Source organism: Neodiprion fabricii, chromosome 3, assembly GCF_021155785.1.
Source record: "Neodiprion fabricii isolate iyNeoFabr1 chromosome 3, iyNeoFabr1.1, whole genome shotgun sequence".
Lineage (NCBI taxonomy): Eukaryota > Metazoa > Arthropoda > Insecta > Hymenoptera > Diprionidae > Neodiprion > Neodiprion fabricii.
Genome location: NC_060241.1, coordinates 371,522 through 395,842, shown reverse-complemented (window position 1 = coordinate 395,842; position 24,321 = coordinate 371,522). Strand labels below are relative to the sequence as shown.

The window sequence follows — 24,321 nt, the reverse complement described above, 5'->3', positions numbered from 1 at the left end:
GGTGGGGGTAGCCGCGTTATTGTCCAGATTTTTTTTGCCACTACTGACCACTACGCAGCGCTGTCAGTTATTCTATGAAAATCAAAAAGATTGGTTAGGATTCCGCCAAATAATAATTATAAGCTTATGAATAACTCGTAGCGCCGCTCTTGTGGCCATAAGTTGTACTTTTGTTTCGGACGTGAACTGACAACCCCCCACCACGTTCGTTGCAAGACCTGTATGTAAGACCGTGGACACAAGCTCTGATCTCCGGCGGGGTGGGAGTACTGGAGAGAGAGACAGCTCGGAGGTGAAGTGCTGTCTCTTACTACTAGTCACTGCGCGGGACAATGTAAACAAAAGTCTAATGTCACCGATTTGTAAAAAACACGTGCGAAAGAGACACTGATATCCGGTGTTCAAGCTTTTCGAAAGACTGCACCGGTGCAAGAGAGATGGCACTTCCACTAATCTCTCATGCCCGTGACAGGTTAGCTGACAAGTCGTCGCGTCAATTACAGCCGTCGCAGCCTGACTTCGCGATGACTACTCTGGTTAATTAAAAGGACTCGACTGGACGGTGGGCCATACTATACCGGTCTTCTGAGCCACGTCCAAGCTCTAAGAGGAAAACATTTGGCAAACACAAGCCCCTGGTTATCCGTAAGACATTTCACACCGAAATGTCAAGATGACGTTGGATCAAACAAGAGCAAATTTCGCAGTGCGATTGGTTTCCGCGGAATATTATCAGGCTATTCCGATACCCTCCTTGGATCCCGTTTATTCGGAATATCGCGGTGCCGAGATCAAACATGTACCTATTGTCAGAGTATTTGGATCGACTCTGAATGGTGCGTAAATTTCGTCGTAAGAACCCAGGAATCCAAATTGTTCCAATTCTTACTATACTTTCTGTTTAGGAGTGAAGACATGTTTACATGTGCACGGAGTGTTTCCATATTTTTATGTGCCGCACACAGGAGGTGATGACAGCGACAGGCTTGGCTATCGTTTGGCAGCATCTTTGGACGCTGCTATAAATGTTTCCCTGGGATCTGCATCTTCTCGGAATCAACATGTATTCAAAGTTCAACTTATATCCGGCATGTAAGTCTTGTCAGCTAATTGCAAAAGCATAAAAGCAAATTGGTCATTCTAATGTATTGGCTGTATTAAATTAATGCAGGCCACTCTACGGTTATCACGAAAAGGAACACCAGTACTTCAAGGTCTATTTCTATAATCCCACAATGGTCAAAAGAGCAGCTAATCTATTACAGGTACTTAATTGCAAAAATTAATGTGTTGAAATTTCGTATACTTTCCTATCAATTTTGAATCCATTTTTCTAGTCAATTACAGTCGCCTATTGTTACACTTTTGAAAGAAGAAAATCGTTAAAAATGAGATATTATACATGGTAATTTATTGAATAATGGCCATATCAGCGCTCCATTGTTCAAAAATCAGGTGGCCAGTATTCAATATGTGACCCTACTTATCTGGGTAAAAAAAGGGTAGCTTTACATGTATATATAAGATTAACAGCTCTGTTTAATAATACTGTAAATTTTAGAATGGTGCTGTATTTAGTGATCGCCTCCAGCCACACGAAGCACACATCCCATATGTCCAACAGTTTATGATAGATTACAATTTACACGGCATGAGCATGATAGAGCTGCGTCACGTCAGATATCGGTTGCCAATTAGAGCAGCATCTGGAACATACTCTGAAAATTGCTCTGAGGCCACTTCTCCATTCACCAACGAGCTGGATTACATGCCGCATGAAATCACACCACAAAGTACATGCAAGTTCGAAGTAGATACCTTGGCTTCAGATATTCTGAATCGAGTAGAAATTGAGGGGGAGCTGGCGCTTAATCCGGGATTGATGGCTATATGGGAGGAAGAAAAAGCAAGACGGGTGCAACTGGGTCTTAGCGGCGGTGATTCTCAGCTTGTCCAACCACAGAGCCCGACCAGACCAGTTTTCAAAGCCACTGAAAATGACATATACCAACAACAAAGACTAGCTCAAAGATTATTGACACTTTCACAGGTTATTTTCCAAGTATTTACATCTAGTCAATGTCCGTTTTCGTTTTCAACATTAGCTAACTTAAGTGAATGGCAAATTTGCGTCTAATGTACATTCTGTCCCACTTATCAAATTCTTTTGTCCGACTTATTCAAATTCAAATGTTGTACACCTTGCGTCTGTAATTGCAGATGGACAATAGCTCAATAACAGAAAGTGGAAGAAATCAGAGTTCATATCCTCTCGAAACAAATGCGGATAGTAATTTACTGAGTGCTTCTTATCTTGAGCACCACGTGGGGCCGCGTAGTAGAAGTATCGACGAAGAGTTGTCTAAGCGTCGAAGCGAACTAGTTTTTGATGACCTACCATTGGGCTCAGGGTCACTAGCGTCATTAACAGAGACTTTTACCCCATCCGCTGACTGTAGTGTACGTGAGTAAAGCTTCGATATTTTTTCAAAATTTAAACAGGCCCAGACTCACAATTCTCATATATGAGAATTGGGCCAGCTTCTCAGAACAGTATACAGATGGTTTTTGATCTGAGATTGAAATGTCAGTATTTTGCACTTAGAACATTAGCCAGAGTATTACATTTATATATGCTAATCTATCTAAATATATTTTTTAGTGGATCCCACAGATGTCCCCTTGTTGGATATATTGAATGAGTTGGCGGATGAAAATATCCCTGGCTTAAAGGTGGATGACGACAGTCTGCTGGGTTCACAACATACAATCAATGAAAATCATGGGAACAATGATTGCTCAGACGAAGACAAAGAAGATGACAATAACGACTTGAATCTAACGTTGTTGCAGTTAGATTCATTGAGTTGGTCACAAGGTGATGAGTGTTTGCAAAAATCACCAAATTCAAAAACAGATAAGGACATGTCTGACAAGTCGTCCACGTTCGATTATCTTCGTGATTTGTCAGTATTTGATGTTGATACTGACAATAATTCGGATACTGGTTCAACTTGTGACAATACAATTCCTCAGTGTGACGGACCTGCAGATTTCAGTTCGGAGGATTCGGACTTTGAACAGGACGTTACGCTGCAAAGACAAGAGAAACGTATTTGCGACTATAAATCTAAAGGTCGTAGCAATCAAGAAAAACTTGTGAACGTTACTCCTAGCAAACGAAGAAATGAGATTTGTGAAACCCCGAGATCACCTGCAAAAAGTAGAAAACTGAGTCTTCTATCATCCCCAAGGAATCAATTGCCAAAGGGCTCACCAATGCTAAACAGCCCAGGAGGTCGTCCATCCCGGAGTTACTCTCCGCTTAGTATAATTTTTACCTCTTCTCGCAACTTGACAAAAGTTCGACAGGTAAATCTTATGGCAACTATTGATGGAAACAAGTGTAGCAATCAAATGCAAGAAGTGCAGCAACTGAAGATTCCTGAAGTAATGATGAATGTGAGTGAAAACCAGAGAGAACATTGTCATTCAAGCTGTGGTACAGACCAAGAAGATATTTGCAATGTAACGTTTACACAGTACTTGGACACACAGCGGAAACGAAATGCCAGATTGATTTCAAGATGTGAAAGTATTGTTGAAGACACGATAAGAACTGGCAAGGAAGTTATTATCGTGCCTAAATTCAATCCTCCAAAGTTCGACAATATTGTTAAAACAATGGAGACTTATGGTATACCTGTATGCAGGAATAAAGATCCATTCTTTAGCAATTATATGGATGTGACCAATCGTAAGGAAGTCGCTCACAAAATACTTAAAGTACCAAGCAAAAGAGTTGTTGACCTGCCACAATTTGGACCAAATTTAGAAGGTGTCACCAGCATCAGATTCTGGCGAGCAATGAAAGTCGAAGAGGTTTATCCTTCCGGAGCCAATATTGAAAAATCCAAAGTCAGGCAAAACCTTGCTAGTCAAAATAAAACTGTGATCGTACCACTGGCCACGGCTCCACTGCCGCAAAGAGTAAAAATATGGTCAAGAGGAAAAGAATACTTGAAAAAAACATCGGTAACTAAAGATTTCAGTGACAGTGGAACCAAACTTGCTGTTGAACATTGTTATCACTCTGCATCATCAAAACACGACAAACACTCCACGTCTCAAGAAAGAATGACGAATGCCGCGAACCAGAATAATTACCAGCCGAATAAAAAAGGAAAAGATGTGACTGGGATGGATGCTTCTTTGCCGACTCATGATGTCGAGTTATCCAGACTACTTGGTATCTCTTGTGGTCAAATTGAAAGTTCCTCACAGACAGACCATTTTAAAATACCATGTGAAAATTTACAAGATATCAAACCACTCACTTCCGTGAGTATCAACATTGTCATTTTTTCTTCAATCACACCTTACCGGGCTGTTAATTAGTGCTAAATTTCTCAATTTCACCTTTTAACTATTTTCAGCATCAATTCTTGACAGTACTTTGCTTGGAGGTCCATGTAGCTACTCGCGGAGATCTTTTACCTGATCCCCAACATGATCCAATTCGAGCAATATTCTATGCCATTCACAATGACGCACCTGCTGCATCAGATTTTACGTCTACTGATAAAGGTGATGTATCAATTTCAATTTACAAGGCGGTACAAATCTGGAAAAATTACGTGGTATTGAAAGACTAAATTTCAATCTTACCAAACTGAACAATGCAGCCATATATTTGACTTCAATTAAATAAGAGAGTGCACTTGACAAAACTATTAATTTGTGGTATTTGCAAAGAACAGTGTCGATCGGGCATTTTTTCATTGTGTGTATTATTGCAACATGGAATGCAATTTGCACTATAGGTGTTCTGGTGAGCGATCCATCATACGACCCTTCAAAATCATCAGAGTACCTTAAAAAGTCTGGGGTAATGCATTCAGTTTCTTATGCACTCAGCGAAGAAGGTCTTTTCGAGAATCTTTTGACTGTTGTCAAGAAAACTGACCCAGATATTCTAGTTGGATGGGAACTGGAATCTTTGTCGTGGGGATACTTATTCCAGAGGGCGGCGAATATTGGCATCAATTTAGCACCGAAGGTCTCCAGAATTCCTGGCATCCAACGTGCATGGGAGCCACAAACGACCGAGTTGAGCATCTTGACGGAAATAAAAATGCCAGGCCGTATTGTGCTAGATGTTTGGAGAATCATGAGACATGAAATAGGTAAGGGGAAACATACATACGTTCATCCATCAATAAAGCTTGTTCACCGACAACTTGTAATACAAAATGGTTAGAAGTAAGAATGAGTATCCCCTAAGGCGAATTCAAATTTTAAAGTAACACATTGCCAGCTTTGCAGAGTTATACGTTTGAGAACATAATGTATCACGTGATGCATCAGAGACTGAGCCGTCCATCGTTTGCAACATTGACGCAGTGGTGGGAGCATCGGACAATCAAAGCACGATCTCTTGTTGTTGACCATTACATCACTAAGGTGGTGGGCATATTGAAAATTATCGAGCAACTCGATATCATTGGTGATTACTTTGCGTGTCCTACTTTCAAGAATATTAATGTGCAATAATGATATAATCGATACATTAAGGGCAACGATTCTTGTATGTTAGGCAAAACCACCGAATTCGCACGCCTTTATGGGATACAGTTTTTCGAAGTCTTTTCGCGTGGTTCGCAGTTTCAAGTCGAGTCCGTCATGCTAAGATTGGCAAAGCCGTCCAACTATGTACCGGTATCTCCATCTCCGCAACAACGAGCTACCATGCGTGCACCCGAATCCCTGCCACTTATAATGGAACCAGAATCTGTATTTTACAGCGACCCATTGATCGTACTGGACTTTCAAAGTCTTTACCCTAGCATCATCATTGCTCACAACTACTGCTTTTCAACATGCCTCGGACGTATTGAAAACATTGGCCAGTGAGTGTGTAACCCATGAATATTGAATTGCAGATATCGTCATGGATTGAAATTTTTCCCATGTCAAGGAACGTCTTCATTAACAGGGTCGATTGATTTACAATAGACTCCAATAGCATGAAAGACTTAACGATTAAAGTGTAAAATCGAGCACATCTGTCTGTTTTCCGTTTTACAACAGAGCTTGTCTGTTTGTAAAGATATAGACATGGGTCCTTGTTATATTGATATAGTTTTTTCTTCCAATAGGTCTGAACCCTTTGAATTTGGTGCAACAACATTGAAAGTAACTAAGCGCACAATTCAGAAATTGGGTAAGAATATAAACTTTTCACCCAGTGGCGTTGCTTTCGTCAAGCCAGAAATTCGAACGGGAATACTTCCTCGAATGCTGACCGAATACCTGGACACTAGATTAATGGTGAAAAAAGCCATGAAGGATCACTCACAAACCGCTCACACACTCCAAAGAGCTCTTAATTCTAGACAACGTGGATTGAAATTGCTTGCTAATGTAACGTTTGGATACACACATGCTAACTTTAGCGGACGGATGCCTTGTATCGAGGTAACATGATTTGAAGTGATATTTGACCCAAGAAGTGAAAATGCACACACAGCTTCTTTTACTTGGCATTTATATAGCAGAGCCTTCTATTCTGACAATAACGAAAATTCGCAAATTGATAAACACATTTCAATTGTTTACAAAGGTATTCTTTCTAGTGGACTTTATTCCATTCATGATGGGGGCAAATTCTCAATGATTAGGCTAGCTTCAAGAGATCTTGACCATCTGTGCATGTATTATGCTTTAAATGTTCTGAAATTTGCAGATCGGTGACAGCATCGTCAGCAAGGCGAGGGAAACCCTAGAGCGTGCAATAAAATTGGTAGAATCTACAAAGCGATGGAATGCCCGTGTCGTATATGGTGATACCGATTCTTTGTTCGTGCTATTGCCGGGCAGATCACGAAGAGAAGCATTTGAGGTGGGAGCTCAAATTGCAAGTGCTGTTACCTTGGAAAATCCGAAACCAATGAAACTGAAACTGGAAAAAATCATGCAGCCGTCGATATTGCAGGTTTGTCAGATCTCAACGATGCCCGTGTGTTCCGTTTACAGCAATGTTTATATAATATGTACCTGAAAAAATATTATCTTTCACACCTCAGACAAAAAAGCGATATTGTGGATATATGTACGAAAGTCCGGACCAAGAGAAACCGATTTACTTAGCGAAAGGCATAGAAACTGTTCGCAGAGATGGTTGTCCAGCAGTTTCCAAGGTAATTTCACTCTGCGCAGTCTTCGGCATATATTTTACATCAAAATTGTAGGCTTACGTGGACCTGTTGATTGTAAATATGTCGCTATCATTTTTCCAAGATTACTGCATATCATCACTTTTAACAGATTCTTGTATACTTTGACACAGATATTGGAGAAAAGTCTGAGAATTCTATTTGACACACGAGATGTATCACAAGTAAAAAGCTATGTGATACGACAATTAGACAAGATCCTTTGTGGCAGAGTATCCATTCAAGACCTAACGTTTGCCAAAGAATTTCGTGGCTTGCAGGGATACAAGTCAAGCGCGTGCGTGCCAGCCTTAGAGCTGACCAGAAGACTCACGATAAAAGATCCTCGTGCGATTCCACGCACCAGCGAACGTGTACCCTACATTATTGTTGCCGGTGCACCGAATCAGCCCTTATTTCAATGTGTACGCTCCCCATGGGAGTTGATCACGGACACAGGATTGCGACCCAATGCTCTGTACTACATAACGCGAGTGATCATACCACCACTAAATCGATGCTTCAATCTTCTTGGCGTTGACGTCAACGCATGGTAACAATGTTTTGTTATTCTATCTTTTGTAATTAAATAGAATTGTTGTACATACATACATTATGTCACATTATATCAAAGCATTGCCACATTATCATAATATGAAATATGCATGTATCTGGCAAAATTTCTCCCTGGCCTTGAGAAAAGTACATTTTGCAAGATGCAATAATAATGTATCACTGTCTCATTATTCTTCGTTTTTAGGTTTGAGGAGATGCCACACCGTCGAACGATATATAGCAATCCTGGTGGCACGTTGAAAGGAGAAGCGCAGAAGTCGACAATTTCACAGTATTTTGGAACAATGGCTTGCGCGGCGTGTGGACGTCCTTCTACCACAGGAATTTGCACAGAGTGTTCTGGAATACCAAATCAGACAATCGTTATCCTCCATGATAAGATACGCCAGCTGGAAAGATCCCGCTGCATCATCACAGCGGTAAGTGTGTTATTCTCTGGATTAGAATTAATATGCGTAAAATTTGATTAATTGTTTTTCGACGGCGGTGAAATTAAGACTTGCCACCATTAGCTGTTATTTCGTTGTTTCATTCACATATATTTGTAATATCTATACGTTTGTATGTACATACAATTTGTGCAACTTTTTATTGTAGATTTGCCAGTCGTGTGTCGGGAGAGCTAACTACATTGAGTGCGCGTCATTAGATTGTCCAACTTTGTATCGTCGGGTCCTATCAATCAAGGATCAATATCAAATTTCTAACGTGCGGGAAATCGTTGAGAAAGGAAACAGTCTACAACTTTAATTAGTTGAGCTCCATTGATTATCAGGATTAACTTCGACTACAGCATATTTAGAAAGCGTCGCATTCTTGTGTTTCTGTAGAAAGTGTTCTTAGCCAGAAAACATTTGGCATATCGGTATCGATATATATTTTTTACCAATAAAATACCTACGAAAAAAATCTGACATTGAGTTGTTAAATGCAGATATTTAATGTTAATATGCAATTACTAAAATGAAGGAGATATTAAAGATATAACGCCATAAAATTTTTGTACTAAAAAGTTGTTTTATTTACTTTGCTTATTTCTAGATACAAGATTGTTCGAGATCGCCTTTGCATCACTAATGCGAATGCAGGCCTATATTACACGTATTTATAGTGCTGTTCGTGTGTGTATGAGCACTGTACAATACAGTCGACACACAAGCTTGGAATAAAATACAGTAGTAAACATCGTTCAGCGACAGTTTCATATTTATTGTAGTTATCAAACAAGTGGATTATAGTTCGACGAAGTTCGCAACACAACACTGATAATATCATACTTTTTGTCTCTGGTTATCCGCGAAGTATCCATGTGCATCGTAAATAAAAATCGTCAATTGTTCGGTGATCGCGACTTCATTTAAATACAGAAAATATTTTATATCACCAAAAAGAATCTCAATTCAACAACTTGCGAATATCACTGTGCAGTGCAAGATGATGTCGTTGTCAGTACAATGGCAGCGGCAACAGTCATTGGATTTGTCGTTTTTTGAAAATGCGGGAGCATACCGCGGCAGGTTAATACGTTAACACATGCTGAACAGCAGGTTCGAGGTATTGTGGATAGGTAGGTATTCACTGGAGTGGTCCGTCGCACAACTGAAACATACATTATACTATTAATTTATGCCATCAACCATTTACCAATCGTCCTGAAAACTTTATACATACAAAACTGAAAAGAGCAATCTACAGGCGTACTGCTCATGAATTCTTAAGCTGTTATAAAAAAAATTGCGCCAACAGATTGAATAAATGTGATTTCCTCCATCAGTGGTGGGTGATGAAACTGACAACGTCATCATTTGTGGCTAAGAGAGTTTACTCATCACGCGGAGGTTCTGTTGTCAAAATTGTACTTGAATAGGATAATAGCGATATGAACAAATATTATCAATATCTGCCATGTGCAAATCATTGAACATTGGACATTGATCTTGTGATTGTAAAAAGTTTGATATCATTAACATCATTCGATTTAACATACTTACATCAAAAGATCAACCATCAGCCAAAGTGAAGCTGATGACAAGAACCGCTCCTTTATCGTCCTTCAACTGTTCAAATCAAAAATGAAATTAACCAAGGCTCACAGAGGATAATGGATAATTAACAAAGCAAACGTGCTATGTCTTTTGATCAAACAGAAGTAAGCGTGTACGACATGTATCCAACAAAATTTGTACAGACAATTTCTGAAATTTCTGAAATGTCTAAAATTGCAGGAAGTTTCAACATGGACTTAAAATACGTACCCAAGTGGAGAGAGATTCAATGTTACAGGTTTTCAGCGGTTTTTTTTATTGTTATTAAACACGTTGATTCACTCATGACAGGAACCAGTCCTGTATAATGAAAGAAAGAAATTGCAAACTTACTGTATGAGGCGAGATCAATTTCATCCGGAAGTTCAGTGATGTTGACGTCGAATCTTTCTTGAACGTCGTTCAAAATTTTTGCATCTCCTTCATCGCTGACTAATGTAATAGCAAGACCCTGTATCGCAACAAGCAAGAAGAAAACTGTCACCACAATCATAATTGTAAAATGGAAGGAGATTCTGAATCGATCGCGTTAAAAAAATTCCGCATAATCAGGAGAGAGTTCAAGAGTATATCATGGCGTGAATCAGTTAGAACACATGTTTCATCATTAAGCGGAAAAATTAAAAGGTTCAAATCTACATGATGCGATATTATTCGACTTACTTTTGTACCAAATCGTCCTGCACGAGCTACCCTGTGAAGGTAAGTGTCGGAGTCTTCAGGCATATCGTAGTTGAAAACTATGTTGACTCTTTCAATATCCATCCCACGACCAAATAAATTTGTAGCAACCAAGATACGCTGAGTACGGATAAATATAGTCAATATCAAGTACGATAAAGATTGTCGGTATTATCGCTATTTATCGATATAGTTCTTGCGAATTCACAATGGATGGTAGATAAATAGATAGTTATTTTATCCAGTTCAATATTTAATATGAAATATTTCATTAGAAGGAAGCAAAAACTGTTTAAAAAAAATTTTACCTTTTGAAAATCTTTGAATTGTTGATATCTTGAAAGCCGTTCCTCCTGGGTCATTCCTCGATGAATACCAATTGCTGGAAAGTTTTGCTCTGTCAGCAATTGAGCCAGGGCCATGCATCTTTGCACGGATTTCACGAATATCACAACCTATCATAAATGAAATTTTTAAATTGAGTTAAAGTGTAGAAGGTGAACTTAAAAAGGTTAGAGTATTTTGCCACAGCAAATTTTTGCAATTCAGAAGTGAAAAATAAACAACTACGTTTACTTGACTTTGTATGAGTGATGCATCATATCACATTATATATCTGTATTAAAATACATATTTACATTCAGTGAAACGGGCTTTTTACGCTAATGTAGGGGACAACCTGCAGCACTCAGCACAAGACACCAGTCCCCTTAATCATGGTGTCCAGTAAAATATCCGTAATATATTCGAGGACTCCCAGAAAAAAAAAAAAAAAAAAAAAAAAAAAAAAAAAAAACGAATGTAGAGGGCAGGGGGCACTGTACATATAATCAGCGTGACGTATGAGATATACGTTATTTCTGTTACAACCTGTTAGTAGGGGAAAATGAAAAATGCGATTCAAGGCGGGAATTGACATTATAAAAACAATTACTCAGTGAACACAAATAAATATATCATTCACTGGCACACTTCAAAAATAGTATATTTCCAGGACCACTGGACACCATGTCAAGTAGGTCAATGGGGTTGCTTCACCGAATCTCTACGGGATATACAGGGTCCATCAGTAGTGGGTGATGGAATGATGGAGTCATCATACTTGGCTAAGATAATTCACACATCATTTGGACCCAATAGTAAATCCGCCGTACGTGTATCAAACATGTCTAAAGAAGTTACTCAAGCGATGCAGGTGTAATTTATACAGGTAAATGAATGCGTATGTCATGAAAAGAAAACAATCGTACCTGATTAAACTCTAGAACATCCAACAGTTCAAACAATTTCTTATTCTTCTCATTCTCCTTCAGCTTGACATAATGCTGTTGTAGACCGTGTAAAGTGAGTTTGGCCTCGTCGTCCACATACACCTCCATCGGCTGCGCAAACAAGGTATTTATAAGACAACCTACACTAGCCTGATCTAATTCCAGCGCATATGGATGCTCAAATACTTCACAATCCGTGATCCACGGATCTATCGATTCAGCTTGAAGTCTGTTTCTCTCTATCAAGCTACGATATCAAGGTAATTATAGATACGTATCAGACCTCGTTAATCTCACCGGACAGAATCTTTTTAGCGTTCCGGTATCGCAACATAGAGAAAATGAATTGGTCTTTTCAAAATACCAATATAAGTCAAATATGTGATTCTTGAAGAATGAAGATTAAAGTGAACGTGGACCATACCGAAGTTATTTAATGTCGCGCAATTATAACCACTGTTTGAAATCAAAGTAGAATATATGATCTGAGATGAGTTTGTGTCCCAATATAAGAGAACTGAAACCACTTCATCGCCCCAATGGTCAGGTATCTGAAGTACAATTATTTACATACAGGCTCTGGGATAATCTGGCAGTTGGGTTTATCACACTAGTTACATACGGTCAGGCGATTCCATCTCTCGGCATTAGCGCCGACACAAATAGAGTGCGCACCCAGGAACGCTCAGCCACTCCCATTGCTGTAGTCTCCTTCCCGTAAACTTTCACTTCTCAAGCACGTGAACGGCATATTGGCATTCGCCAATGGCATTGGCCCATACTGTAGGGTTTTGTGGTTGACATGCTCGCTGGCTCAGAATCTTATTCATCAACTTTGAGCCATGAAAATAAACTCGAACGTTTTCTAACCGCGACGACAAAAACAACGCAGCACCATGTTATGTTTTTGGAAATTTAACGCGAGATTTGCTCCGACGAGTTGCTGTTTTGTAGTACCAATCAGTAATGCCGGACAGATACTAAGAGTCTAAAGTTATCGAGCTATTGGGTGAAGCCTCCGACATTAGACTTTATCCCTATCTAGGCGCGGTTGTTTCCCCAAGTGTCCTCTTGAGTCTTCTTTCTTGCTTTCTTCTATCTTGGAAGCGATGTCTTGAGGTCTTCTTGGCCCCCCACCCCACGAACCCGTGCGAGATCAATATTTTTCTTATGTAGTAAGAAACGATCCATGTGTTGACATCAGCACACTTCTGTTGGTTGTAGCGCGTTACAATTATGACAGAGTTATCATCTTTCCCGTGTTACCTAACGTGGTATTGACGTTTATAAAACCATAACCCGAATGCGATTGAACGTGACGAGATGGGATTCACAAATAGATGACTATGGGAGCAAAATTCATTGTTTCCAAGGTTTGAAGGATTGTTCTTATGAAGGATGCATGGACTTTGGAGGTCTGTTGATCAAGATTGATTTCTAGGACGTTTATGCATCGTCACGTCAATTAACGGTTCAACGCGACGATTTTTTAGATTCAACGGAGGCTTCTCCTATTCGCTGATGATCGAGGAAATATTTTTAACGAAACTCTGTTGCTACGACTGTGCGCGAGCGCGTCGTCAATCAACGGTCGAATCTGAGTGGAAATTCTCCTCAGACGTTCGTTTGGACGAGATCAACAATAATTTGGTCTGCCTAGCTAGCCTAACTCGCGGATGTGCGCAATAGAATATTCATGGCACGGTCTGAGCTCAGTCCTGGGTAAACGCAGAGCCAACGAAGAAGCGATCGAAGATCGAAGAGAGGAGGAAGTTTTTCTAATTACATCTTGCATGAACTTCTTGCAGACTGGACGTATATCCTTGGACAGGGTTGCGCTGAACATCATCACTTGTTTGCCGTGCGGAGTGCTCCTGAATATCTCTTGAACGTCACGCCGCATATCTGTGGTAAAATCGACCATTAGTATGCTAAAATTGTCTTCTAGTGTTAAAGAGTAGATATGGCTAGCAATTATTGTCAGAAAGTGGAATGCTTATTAGGCAATTTTTGACGTATTACGCAAATAGGTTTCAAAAATCAGAAAAGGAATAAGCATAGCATAAAGAGTCAATTCTCACCGAGTAATTCCAGCATCTTATCACACTCGTCTAAAACGAAGTGTTTCAGGTGTTTCAGATTGAGTTTCTTGTTGCGCACAAGTGCGAGAATACGCCCAGGTGTTCCCACCACGATATGAGGACAAGTATTTTTTAGTACCTCTTCATCTTTTTGTATCGGTAATCCTCCGAAGAAAACACCCACCTGCAAGTTAAGAATTTTTTGATGTTATTACACACTTATGTTAGAAAAGGGTGGGGGAAAAAAAAAAAAAAAAATTTATAAAACCCATCCTGTTTAGATTGTGCTTTAGAATCACCTTGACAGCTGGCATGTATTTACTGAATCTCTCGTACTCCTTGCTGATTTGAAAAGCCAATTCACGGGTGTGACACATGACCAAAACGTAAACCACATTCTCCGTTAGTTCCAACTGTTGTAAAGTTGCGAGCACAAAAACAGCAGTCTTTCCCATACCAGACTTGGCTTGGCAAAGGATGTCCATGCCCAGAACTGCTTGTGGGATGCATTCATGTTGCACTGCAATACAATAATTTTGCAACAATTTGCTTGTTAGGCCATGGTCTTGTATGGAACTTTAGAAAGATTAAGAGTGCTAAATCGAGTCAGAATACAGATAGATCGTTCATTACTAATCAGATGTCCCTATCTATAATATCATCATTCAGACTACAAAGTATCTCCCAACCGCTACCCCCTTAAATTGTTAAGTTACGGATTGAATTTGGGAAGGAGAATTCTTATGTAAGTTACTTGTACAAACATTCTAAAAATGTAAAATCTTCTGACCGACATATATCTATAAAATTATAATACCTTCGGATGGATGCTCAAAACCACAGTCGACAATGGCACGAAGTATCTCTGGTTTGAGGAGGAAATCACGAAACCCGCTGCTATGAATCGATACATATGTACCTTTGACTTCTTTTTTTGCAGATATGTCTCCGCTACCATCTACCACTTGTTCGGTTTGCTCATCATCCTCGTAGTCTAACAAGTCTTCATTGTCTGCCATTTTTTTGTATTATATTGATGCCTCCTGTATAAATTTTCTTTTATATATATAGTCCATTTTGTGATTAGAAACCAAATGCATCCTATAATATTTTTAGACGATGTATGTACCATTCAAGTCACGTAAAGTGAGTGAAAATCGAGTTCGATGGGTAAAACAAGAGTCTCTTTGGTAGAAGCAGAACCATTAACCAGAGCAATGTTCAAGCTTTAATTCTCGGATCTCGCATATAACGTCTGAATAATTGGAAATAATCTTCTAATTTAAATAACGTTTAATTTACTTTTCCATTACAGAACACAATTCTGTAAAAGTTTCTTCGTATAAAAAAAGTTTTATTGAATAGTTAGGAATTATAACATTTCATTATCTTTCCCCGTTCTAGCCACGTACACAGTACATGAATTTGCATTCGCCATCTTGTGTACGCGTCCGCACCGCCATCCTTCCATAACGTAGTAGACGAAAAAATTTGGAATTACGACCGCGAGCCACGTAGAAAAATTCATCGCAGTAACTAGGGCCAACATATCAATAATTGATGCACAAATATCCGTGAAACTAATCGCTAGTTTGAAACTGAAACATTATAGGAATATCGCCGAAAAGGAACCTTGTGAACGGAAACCAACTTGGGGTGACCGGCACCTGCCGGCACCATTTCAGTGATTCGACATTATTCGACATACCGCCATTACCGTCGTTTCGCTCATCTTCAGCAAGGTGGGCATATCAGAATATATTTGATTGAATATTGAATGGCCGGAAATATGTTCAGATACAAATATGATCGTTAAGCCTTCAAAATTAACAGCTAAATCAATTCAACGGAGATAATATTACTATAACACGCAGAAGACACAAAACTGGTACGTAGTATCAAGGATTAACGTTAAACAACCGCCGCGAATGTTAGCGTACAAATATAGTGTAATTTCAAAGAAACAACAATATCAGCTAAAAATTAAACAATTATTTTTTGCTTGGATCAAAGGATCGCGTGTTTTAAATAAGATTACAGTGATGAGAACCGGGTGTGATAACTTACCTCAATTGAAAATGCAAACTATGCAGGGTACGAGCATCAACTACGAAGATCAGGAAACGTCCAGGAACGGTGAGCTCGGCCCAGAGAGTGGGAAAACGGATGACGCGACAAGGGCGAACCGCTGTCCGTAAAGTATACAAACGTACCGGAAGATAACTGAGCAACGCCGGAACCGCTGTACTGCGGGGCAAAGAGGATTACGATACGCGACTTGTGTCCCCCGACTCACTAGATGACGCTCACGGCGACGGCTACGCAAACCTTCCACGGCTTCCAATCTGCCGAATCCTCTTTGCTGCGCGGCATAGATTGGATTCACGAGGCTCGCTGTCTTTAAAAATTCTTAGTCAGTGGTTTCCTATTGGCTATCCCGGCTATCCGCTATACATATTTATTATTACCCCCACTCTCCTGTACACTTGGTATACATTTATACCTATGTTGATCACTGATGTTTATAATCCATTTGTTATAAATTCATCGCGACGACTCCGAACATCGTTCACCATCGTTGTCATCGGTGCCGAAGCTTTTGGTTTGCTGTTGACTGCTGTTATGTTCCAATTGTCGTATAATTTTTTCTAATTTCCTACAGTGTTGTCCTATACTGCATTGCCCATCGGTCACGCAGATCCCCGCAGACTTTTATTGACAGACAGGAATACACTAATTGTAGAATTGTCGAAAATTGCGATGGCTGGTGCTTGCGGAATTAAGTCATCCACTCATCAGCACTAGGAACCTAAAGATACAACGTTCATAAATAAAATTGTCTGTGGTCTTGGTCAAAGATGGACGAAGCAAAGTTTTTAAAAAGGTAGAGTTTTTACTGGCTGATCAGCCTTCTATAGATTATCCTCCGATGCAAAATTATATGACAATGACAGCTGTTTCTGGAACATGTCCGGATAGAATAGGTGAAAGAACAGGAATTATTGTTCATTTCTTCCTTGCTCAGGCTGAATTTTTCTGTTTCAGGAAAGTGAGATCCGGCAACTTGGATGTTCATCCAACTGAAAAGGCTTTGGTAGTCAATTACGACGTGGAAGCATTGATTTTAGGAGAACTTGGTGACCCTATGCTAGGAGATCGCAAGGTATCGATACTCCACCTTCCCAGTCTATCCTCAACATAACCGTTGTCGACTATGCCCACACTGGACATCTATTGCATGTACCGACTCCCATGGAACTAGATTTGTGTTCTTTCATTGATTTCTTATTCGATGAGTGCACGGTATTGATGTGTGTACCTACTCATCAATTTGATCGATACATGGCAATAGTTATATATCTATTACTTATTATGTATGAGCTTGATCAAATACAAAGCGTCCTGACGGTGTGAACATGGTCGTCAATGATAAAAGTACAAGGGTAATCACCTTGTTAGTTACAGGTAAGATTATATATTCACATATATCGACTAATATTTTAGGAATGTCAAAAGATAATACGCTTGAAAAGTTTGAACGCTGATACAAACGTAGCTCTCCTCGCCAAAGAAGTTATGGAAAAATGCAGTTTGATTCATGGGTCCAAGTTACGAGAAGTTGAACAACTCATTTATTATCTGCAAACTCGTCGGACCAATGATGAAGGTAGGATAGTTCAGTGGAGAAATTTTTTATTCATATTCGTATAATTTTATTGATGAGTTTCTTTTAAATTGTTCTAGTTGAGGATGTGGGTATACAACTTTCACGGCCAGCATCTTCTCATGCAACAAACGCAGAGCGCAATGTTGACATCGAGAGAGCCATTATTAGCAACATTGACAGTTATATTGAACTTATGTACGAAGAGATACCAGGGAAAATTAGGGGTTCGTCTCTAATTCTACAGCTCGCCAGAGTTCCGGACAACTTGTTGGAATTGACAAAGAATGGTCAGTAACATGAAATGAAAAAGATATCAAATATATCGGGTATTCCCCCTTTTACTTTGTACTTTTTTAATACATTGCAAAACAACGATACAAAACAAGAGAGTACAATCAACAAGACTTGTGGGAAGTGATTTGGTTGAAAAATGTATCAAGCTTCTACAGATTTTCCTAGTGGTATTTACAAATTCCTATTTTCTCTTGTTCTCAGAATCCCTACTGAGTGCACTAGCGAGAGTTCTGAGAGAAGACTGGAGACGCAGTATCGAACTATCCACTAACATAGTCTACATATTCTTTTGTTTCTCAACTTACAGTCAGTTTCACAGCATAGTACTAGAATATAGGGTAAATTCAAAACGTTCTTCTCTCTTGTATAACGAGCAGCTTGTCCCGTACGTTTCAGATTTATAAAATTTTGGATCTATTTCATCAGATCGGCTCTCTATGTATGGACATAATTGACTTCGAGCTTGGGCGTTATGACCAGTGGAAAGAAGACATGGAGAAACGGCGTCGTCATTTTGAAAGTACAACAGGCCTCTCACTTTTTCCTACTGAAATTGGTAATAACTTGGATAAAAAAGCAATAGTCGGCGATGAGATCTGGAATGCAGATGGTCCCCTTGACTTTGAAGTTAAAAGAAGATCCGTCGAATTGACAAGTTCCGCTACGGACGTTGATGTTAATAAAATGAAAGAGGACATTGAAAAAAGTCGTAAAAAGTTTAAAAGTTTGACAAGAAAACAGGAACAGTTATTGCGAGGTAGGTGACAATGCTTTGTTCTTAAAGAAACAAGCTATTTAAATATGCATGTACTTTATGTTTAGTTGCCTTCTACCTATTATTGAACATTGCGGAGAACACAGAAGTGGAACGCAAAATGCGTAAGAAGAACGTCATTGGGATGCTCATCAAGACATTAGACAGAAGCAATACGGATTTGCTGATATTGGTTGTGACTTTTCTCAAGAAGTTGTCTATATTCCGCGAGAACAAGGACTTAATGGTATATCTTAACACCTGTGGCTCACAATTTTAATCATTCAAATATCCTCTGTGTTCTCAATTGCCAAAGTTGCATTGAACTTCTGTAATAATTTTAGGCGGATCTGAATGTAATTGAAAAATTACCGAGGCTACTACACAACAGTAATTCTGATCTAATTCAAAGCACTTTGAAGTTATCATTTAATCTTTCATTTGACACAAAATTGCGGTCAAAGATGATACGGGTAGGACTGTTACCAAAGCTGGTCACGCTGCTGATTCAAAGTAAGTTGATTGAAGCATCATACGAAAGTGTATCCTACGTTCTATGCGATGCGTCTTATAACAAGTCTGCTTTAATTTCCTTCCACAGGTGAGATCAAAAACAAAACTACAATACTCGGCTTGCTCTATCATCTCAGCATGGATGACAAAGTCAAGTCTATGTTTACATATACAGATTGCATTCCTATGGTACGTAGTAGGCAGTTACTTCAAGTCACTACTAATCGGGCCAAGGTACAGATCTAAAACATTGAATCTTGATATGCATAGGTTACCGACATGATTTTGGTGTCTAATGATAATCAAATAAAGCCGGAGTTGACTGCATTATGTATAAATTTGGCCGCCAATAAACGGAATGCTCAGCTAATGGTCGAGAACAACATTTTGCAGGGGTTGATTCGTCGTGCATTTAGAACTCAAGATCCGCTAGTGATGAAAATGATACGAAACATATCACAGCACGATTGCACCAAGGAGAGTTTCATTGTGGGTATTCCGTAGGAAATGTATGAGTATTTAGCCATCCACTGCCTTTTATATGACAGACTTTGTATGTTACAGGAATTTGTTGGCGACTTTGCAACGGCTCTGACTCAATCAGAATCGCAAGATTTCGTACTGGAAATTGTTGGAGTCCTTGGCAACTTGACACTTCCGGATCTTGACTATTCACAAATACTACGACGATGCAATCTAATACCTTGGATAAGGAACAACCTTGTGCCTGGTAAACAATTTCTGTTCCGTACAGAGTCTAAAGAATTAAGATTTGGAGAGCGTTTTTATGTGATTGTCAAACGCCAAAGTTGACATGCTTGTGTACTTCTTGGTAGGTAAAGCCCAAGACGATTTGGTACTGGAAGTAGTAATATTTTTGGGTACGGCAGCTTACGACGAAATGTGCGCCCGATTATTGTGCAAGGCCGATATTTTACTGTCCCTGGTGGAATTACTCAGAGGTTTGTTTCAGCCAGAAGGCAATAATTTAATAAATTTATAATTCATTCCGTCTACGCTTATGACTACAAAAAATTCTCTTCATAAACAGCAAAACAAGAGGATGATGAAATAGTACTACAAATAATTTACGTATTTTATCAAATTGCTAAACATGATTCTACAAGAGACTATTTGATTCGAGAGACTGGTAATGGTAAGTATATTTATTTTCTATTGATGCTTTCAAGTATTGTCACAATCCGTGATTGACTCGTTCGTCATTTATTTCCAGAAGCCCCTGGTTATTTGATAGACTTGATGCATGATAAAAATCCCATGATCCGAAAGGTATGCGATGCCTGCTTGGACGTTATTGCGGTAAGTTGTTTGTCGAAAGTTGTTCCCTCTTGTTCAAAGCTAGGACTAGGATTACACCAAAATAATATACTCGATTATTTCAGCTTTGCGACGAAGACTGGGCAGCTCGAATTAAAGTTGAGAAATTCCGATCACACAACCAACAATGGTTGGAGATGGTAGAGTCTATTACATTGGACCCTACAAATCACCTCATGCCAGACGAAGACGATAGCCTCCCACCATTTGCTAGTGGAGATCTTCTCAAACATACAATGCTCTTTCCAACCAGTAAATAATATTTACAAGCATTAAGTATATTTATCATATTGTAAAGCGTGGAAACAAATTATTTCAAAATATTTCCGGCAATTGATTTGAAACGACGTTTAATACATCTTCTTCCAGGTAATGCTGCTTTGTTTAATGCAGACGATGTCGATGTTGTGGCTAAAAGCTTATCGGAAGCTTCGGAGAATCCTAGCCGACCAGTCAGTCGGTAAGTTAAGAAAGATGGGCAGCTAAACAAAAGTAGCGCATGGGTAACCTATTATTTAATTTGTAAACAATTAACCGCAGTGATTTGATAATTACTGAAATACAATTTAGGTACACTAGAGATTTAGATGAGATGGGTGAACTAACAGCTGCCCGCTCCAGGTCCCGACTGTCCATTGGCTCTGGGATTGAGGACTTGTGTGTCTCGAAAATGAAGTGTAATGAATTCAATGCCTCTCACGTACTTATATAATGGCTGGTAATTTGAATAAATTTCTATTGCTGATCTCATTACATTATCACGTATATAGGTAGATATACAAGTAGAAGTAGCGATACGTTAAATTATTTATTCATACTTAGATATTGTACACACACACACGCATATACATATTGATTTATTTATTCCCTTTAGAATAACATTGACATTTGCAAATGTTATAAAATATGCAGACTTGCTTTTCTCTTGTTTTCAATAAAGCAATATTGTTTGAGAAATGAGGAAAATAACTATCTTACGATCATAGGTCCAATCAAGTTCCAGGTGATTAATCATCATAGCAACAATAAAATGCCCATGGATGTTTGGCTTTCGCCAGAAACCGGAGCTGGAATTGATCAGGTTTAGTTGTTACGGCAATCAAAGCTCAAAATTTGACAGTGTCTGTTTGCACGGTAGAGCGATTTGCAATATACAGAAGATGAATGTGATAGAATTGGAATCAGTCAGCAGCCCACTGTACAAGCATAGCATAGCTCCACGTTTTGATGATTTGCTGGCTAACTTTAATTCAACTCCATTGGGATCACTCTACAGTGCAAATAAGAACAGAGCAGAAACTTTGAACTCTGTTGATTGTGAAATTAAACTCTTTTATCTTACAGCATGTATCTTACAGTTTTAAATAAGTTTAGATTACTTATTACAATTATTTTGGACACATTGATATTGTCTAAATAAAAAACATTCCGCCATTGCAGAGCTGAGGCCGCTTCAAGAATAGCATATACGAAGATTTTGCTGTATTGACTATTGCCATCGATTACTATTTAGATGTGGAAGCGATAAGACAGAGATTCAAAATTGTGAGAAATTTCAATCGATGACAAGTGAACACGTGTTTGCTGACTAAAGCGCAATTCTACCGGGTTAGTAAAAACAAAATACAGGATAAATGGTTGATGGTAAGGAAATTATACATGTTTGGTTTTTCTCCTATCTAAAAATGATTAGTTGACAAACCGTGTCCAAGTGCACAGTTTGTAGCACGACGAGGCATTCAGTCATATTGAAACAACAGGTGTGTCTGCCAAAGTGAGATTACCCTGCTAAGAGGAGATCCCGAGACTGGTTGTTATTCAGCTTATAGAATGCTGCAGGAGCTCTTCTCGCGGAAGGGGTTCGACTTTTGTGAAGAGAATCCGACTAACAGGCAGTCCTCTTGCTCGTGTTCCGTGATATATTTCATTATATCCTCGACGGCCTTGCTGACGGTGATTCGCCTGATCGCAGCCTCGCGACGAAGCTGCTCGGTAACCTGACGTTGCTGTTGTAGATTCGTAACCATCATGTCCATAACAGCCGTATCGGACAGGCCTATTGTTAGGGCGTGGCGGTACACTCGGGCGATGAAACACGGCCTAGAGGCCTAAGGGTTTCGCAACGGAGACGGTTTCACGGCACCGATTCCAGGGGTGAGACTTTACGACTTGGTTCTTGGACGTTGTTGCGAACTGCGGGCGTCGGTCGACGGAAAGGGTTGAACTCGATCTTCGGTAAATTGCCGAATCACTCGCCACTGAACGAGTATTCTTACTGCCGTTGGCTTAGTGAAATTTATACGGAATCCGACAGAGCTTGCCGAATATGATGGATCTATGTATGCATGTGCCTACACACATATGTACGTAACGTACAATACTAAACACTTTAAAATAGCTCCGGAATGAATATGTGTGTACAAGATTATCAGCAATCGCGAGTAATGGCGGCTTCCTGCGGCTTCGTACAAAATGTTCGTTTGACGCACGAAGTTTGACGGCGACACGATGGGGGTTTTTAAAAGTGCAGCGGCACTGACTAAAGACTATTAAAGATGGTTTACCCTAACGGGATTTTATGTATCTTATGGGATTGCTTGTCAAACGGCCTCCACCGATAAAAAAGTTATCGGATTGCCACACTGTTATCCTCATACTTCTATGCATATTACTGACGTTCACACATGCATTTTTTGGCTTTTTTTACCTCGCAAGCCAGAAACAGATAAGGGAAGTTCCCAAACTGGCACGAAATCACAATCACGAAATATTGTTTATAGCTGGCTTTCTTTAGTAGGATATGCAATGGCTTCTCAACGCTTCCGGTTTCCATTCATCGCTGCTAGATATTCGAAACTTCTGCGCGACTAAATTCATAAGCAGAAGTTCGTTTCATTAGGTAAAATAAATATTTCTCAAATGGATTCTTTCCATGCTTATGCGTGGAATTAAATTTTTTGTTTCTCCGACGGCGGACAATTTGTGCAGTTGGTATGCTGCGAGCATTGACCAGAAGTTGTCTGTTCTTGCAGTTTCGAATCTATCGCCGGGGGTGCGAACGTTCCGCAGTTTCAGTTACACCAAATTTGCCATAAAAATCATGCCATATAGCATCTTGACGGTATTATATTGAGTACATGCTGATCTAAGTGATTCACATGGCGATTTCAGGTGACTAGAAAGATAATTGTGAGTGTAAATATTCGTTATTTTAATGTACAAATCGGTTGAAAAAAAAACAAACATCACGATGCCCGTTGCCCGGTGTAATACCGAAGGATGGAAATTGCGTTCGTTATTTACACATGTATGTATGCTGTACAGAATAAAGATGAGAGTATTTTGGCGCAATTTTGTAGGAAATTTGTCGGCAATAGCTACAGCGCATTGTAATTGGCATTCATCATCAATGCTTTGTCAACGTCTTACTTCGTGGTCAACGGACTTCGGCGGGATTCGTGATTTATAATGGCGGCGTTCTGGGTATAAACAACTGACAATCGGTGGAAAATTTCTCTTCTTGCCGCCAATTTAACGGACGGGTTTTGGCGTGCCGTTACCGTATCGTCGTTAATTGTAGTTATTGAAGTGAAAGAAGTGTAAAAAGTATCCGTGAATACTCTGTTTTACATTTGCAATTTTTCGCGTGCAGGGATTCAGGCCACAGAGGTATGAATATAGCTCAACTGGCATTGCGAAGTCGTTTAGGCTATGGAAAATTCACCGTGTCAATTTTCAATTGTTGCAAGCTAAACTCAGATAACATTCGAAATCATTTACACAAGTCCCAATCCTCTGTACTCGATCATTTAATCAAAATGTAGTCTCGATGAATCCTAACAAGTGCAGCGCGGAATTCAGAAAGCAGTTTTGTTCTATTTGTGGGG

General features: G+C 39.4%; 4 protein-coding genes across 12 annotated transcripts; 2 read left to right on the top strand and 2 right to left on the bottom strand.

Moving 5' to 3' along the window:
• Positions 1–237: 237 nt before the first annotated feature.
• Positions 238–9,384, top strand: LOC124179137 (DNA polymerase zeta catalytic subunit). 3 transcript variants are annotated; one of them, XM_046563270.1, is made up of 17 exons: positions 238–334; positions 473–836; positions 906–1,092; positions 1,172–1,265; positions 1,562–2,050; positions 2,221–2,464; positions 2,663–4,341; positions 4,437–4,587; positions 4,824–5,186; positions 5,318–5,506; positions 5,597–5,909; positions 6,159–6,477; positions 6,746–6,994; positions 7,086–7,199; positions 7,349–7,767; positions 7,975–8,209; positions 8,388–9,384. In XM_046563270.1, the coding sequence occupies exons 2-17, from the start codon at positions 674–676 to the stop codon at positions 8,538–8,540; spliced, it is 5,361 nt and encodes a 1,786-aa protein (XP_046419226.1). In that variant the 5' UTR covers positions 238–334; positions 473–673; the 3' UTR covers positions 8,541–9,384. The 3 variants fall into 3 exon arrangements, with proteins under 3 accessions (XP_046419226.1, XP_046419228.1, XP_046419227.1); XM_046563272.1 differs by lacking the exons at positions 7,975–8,209; positions 8,388–9,384 and having other exon boundaries at positions 246–836; positions 7,327–7,518; XM_046563271.1 differs by lacking the exons at positions 238–334; positions 473–836; positions 1,172–1,265 and having other exon boundaries at positions 964–1,092.
• Positions 8,788–16,073, bottom strand: LOC124179149 (ATP-dependent RNA helicase WM6). Of its 4 annotated transcripts, none has more exons than XM_046563305.1 (11): positions 15,936–16,073; positions 14,686–14,911; positions 14,168–14,388; positions 13,869–14,052; positions 13,574–13,692; positions 11,767–11,898; positions 10,825–10,971; positions 10,499–10,636; positions 10,169–10,286; positions 9,778–9,847; positions 8,788–9,389 (listed from the first exon to the last, which is right to left on the bottom strand). In XM_046563305.1, exons 2-10 carry the CDS (start codon positions 14,885–14,887, stop codon positions 9,834–9,836), a joined length of 1,275 nt encoding a protein of 424 aa, XP_046419261.1. In that variant the 5' UTR covers positions 14,888–14,911; positions 15,936–16,073; the 3' UTR covers positions 8,788–9,389; positions 9,778–9,833. The 4 variants fall into 4 exon arrangements, with proteins under 4 accessions (XP_046419261.1, XP_046419257.1, XP_046419260.1 ...); XM_046563301.1 differs by having other exon boundaries at positions 9,782–9,847; XM_046563304.1 differs by lacking the exon at positions 15,936–16,073 and adding an exon at positions 15,731–15,897 and having other exon boundaries at positions 9,782–9,847.
• Positions 16,074–16,301: 228 nt separating this feature from the next.
• LOC124179142 (kinesin-associated protein 3) lies at positions 16,302–21,840 on the top strand. Of its 4 annotated transcripts, none has more exons than XM_046563287.1 (17): positions 16,302–16,752; positions 16,914–17,031; positions 17,373–17,535; positions 17,613–17,822; positions 18,031–18,167; positions 18,256–18,586; positions 18,652–18,830; positions 18,928–19,096; positions 19,185–19,285; positions 19,367–19,585; positions 19,661–19,826; positions 19,933–20,058; positions 20,148–20,252; positions 20,334–20,416; positions 20,500–20,686; positions 20,804–20,894; positions 21,005–21,840. In XM_046563287.1, exons 1-17 carry the CDS (start codon positions 16,727–16,729, stop codon positions 21,144–21,146), a joined length of 2,553 nt encoding a protein of 850 aa, XP_046419243.1. In that variant the 5' UTR covers positions 16,302–16,726; the 3' UTR covers positions 21,147–21,840. The 4 variants fall into 4 exon arrangements, with proteins under 4 accessions (XP_046419243.1, XP_046419245.1, XP_046419242.1 ...); XM_046563289.1 differs by having other exon boundaries at positions 20,331–20,416; positions 20,804–20,926; positions 20,965–21,067; XM_046563286.1 differs by having other exon boundaries at positions 16,303–16,752; positions 20,331–20,416.
• On the bottom strand, positions 21,224–22,953 carry LOC124179156 (guanine nucleotide-binding protein subunit gamma-1). Its single transcript, XM_046563315.1, has one exon. It carries the CDS (start codon positions 22,468–22,470, stop codon positions 22,258–22,260), a length of 213 nt encoding a protein of 70 aa, XP_046419271.1. The 5' UTR covers positions 22,471–22,953; the 3' UTR covers positions 21,224–22,257.
• Positions 22,954–24,321: the final 1,368 nt, after the last annotated feature.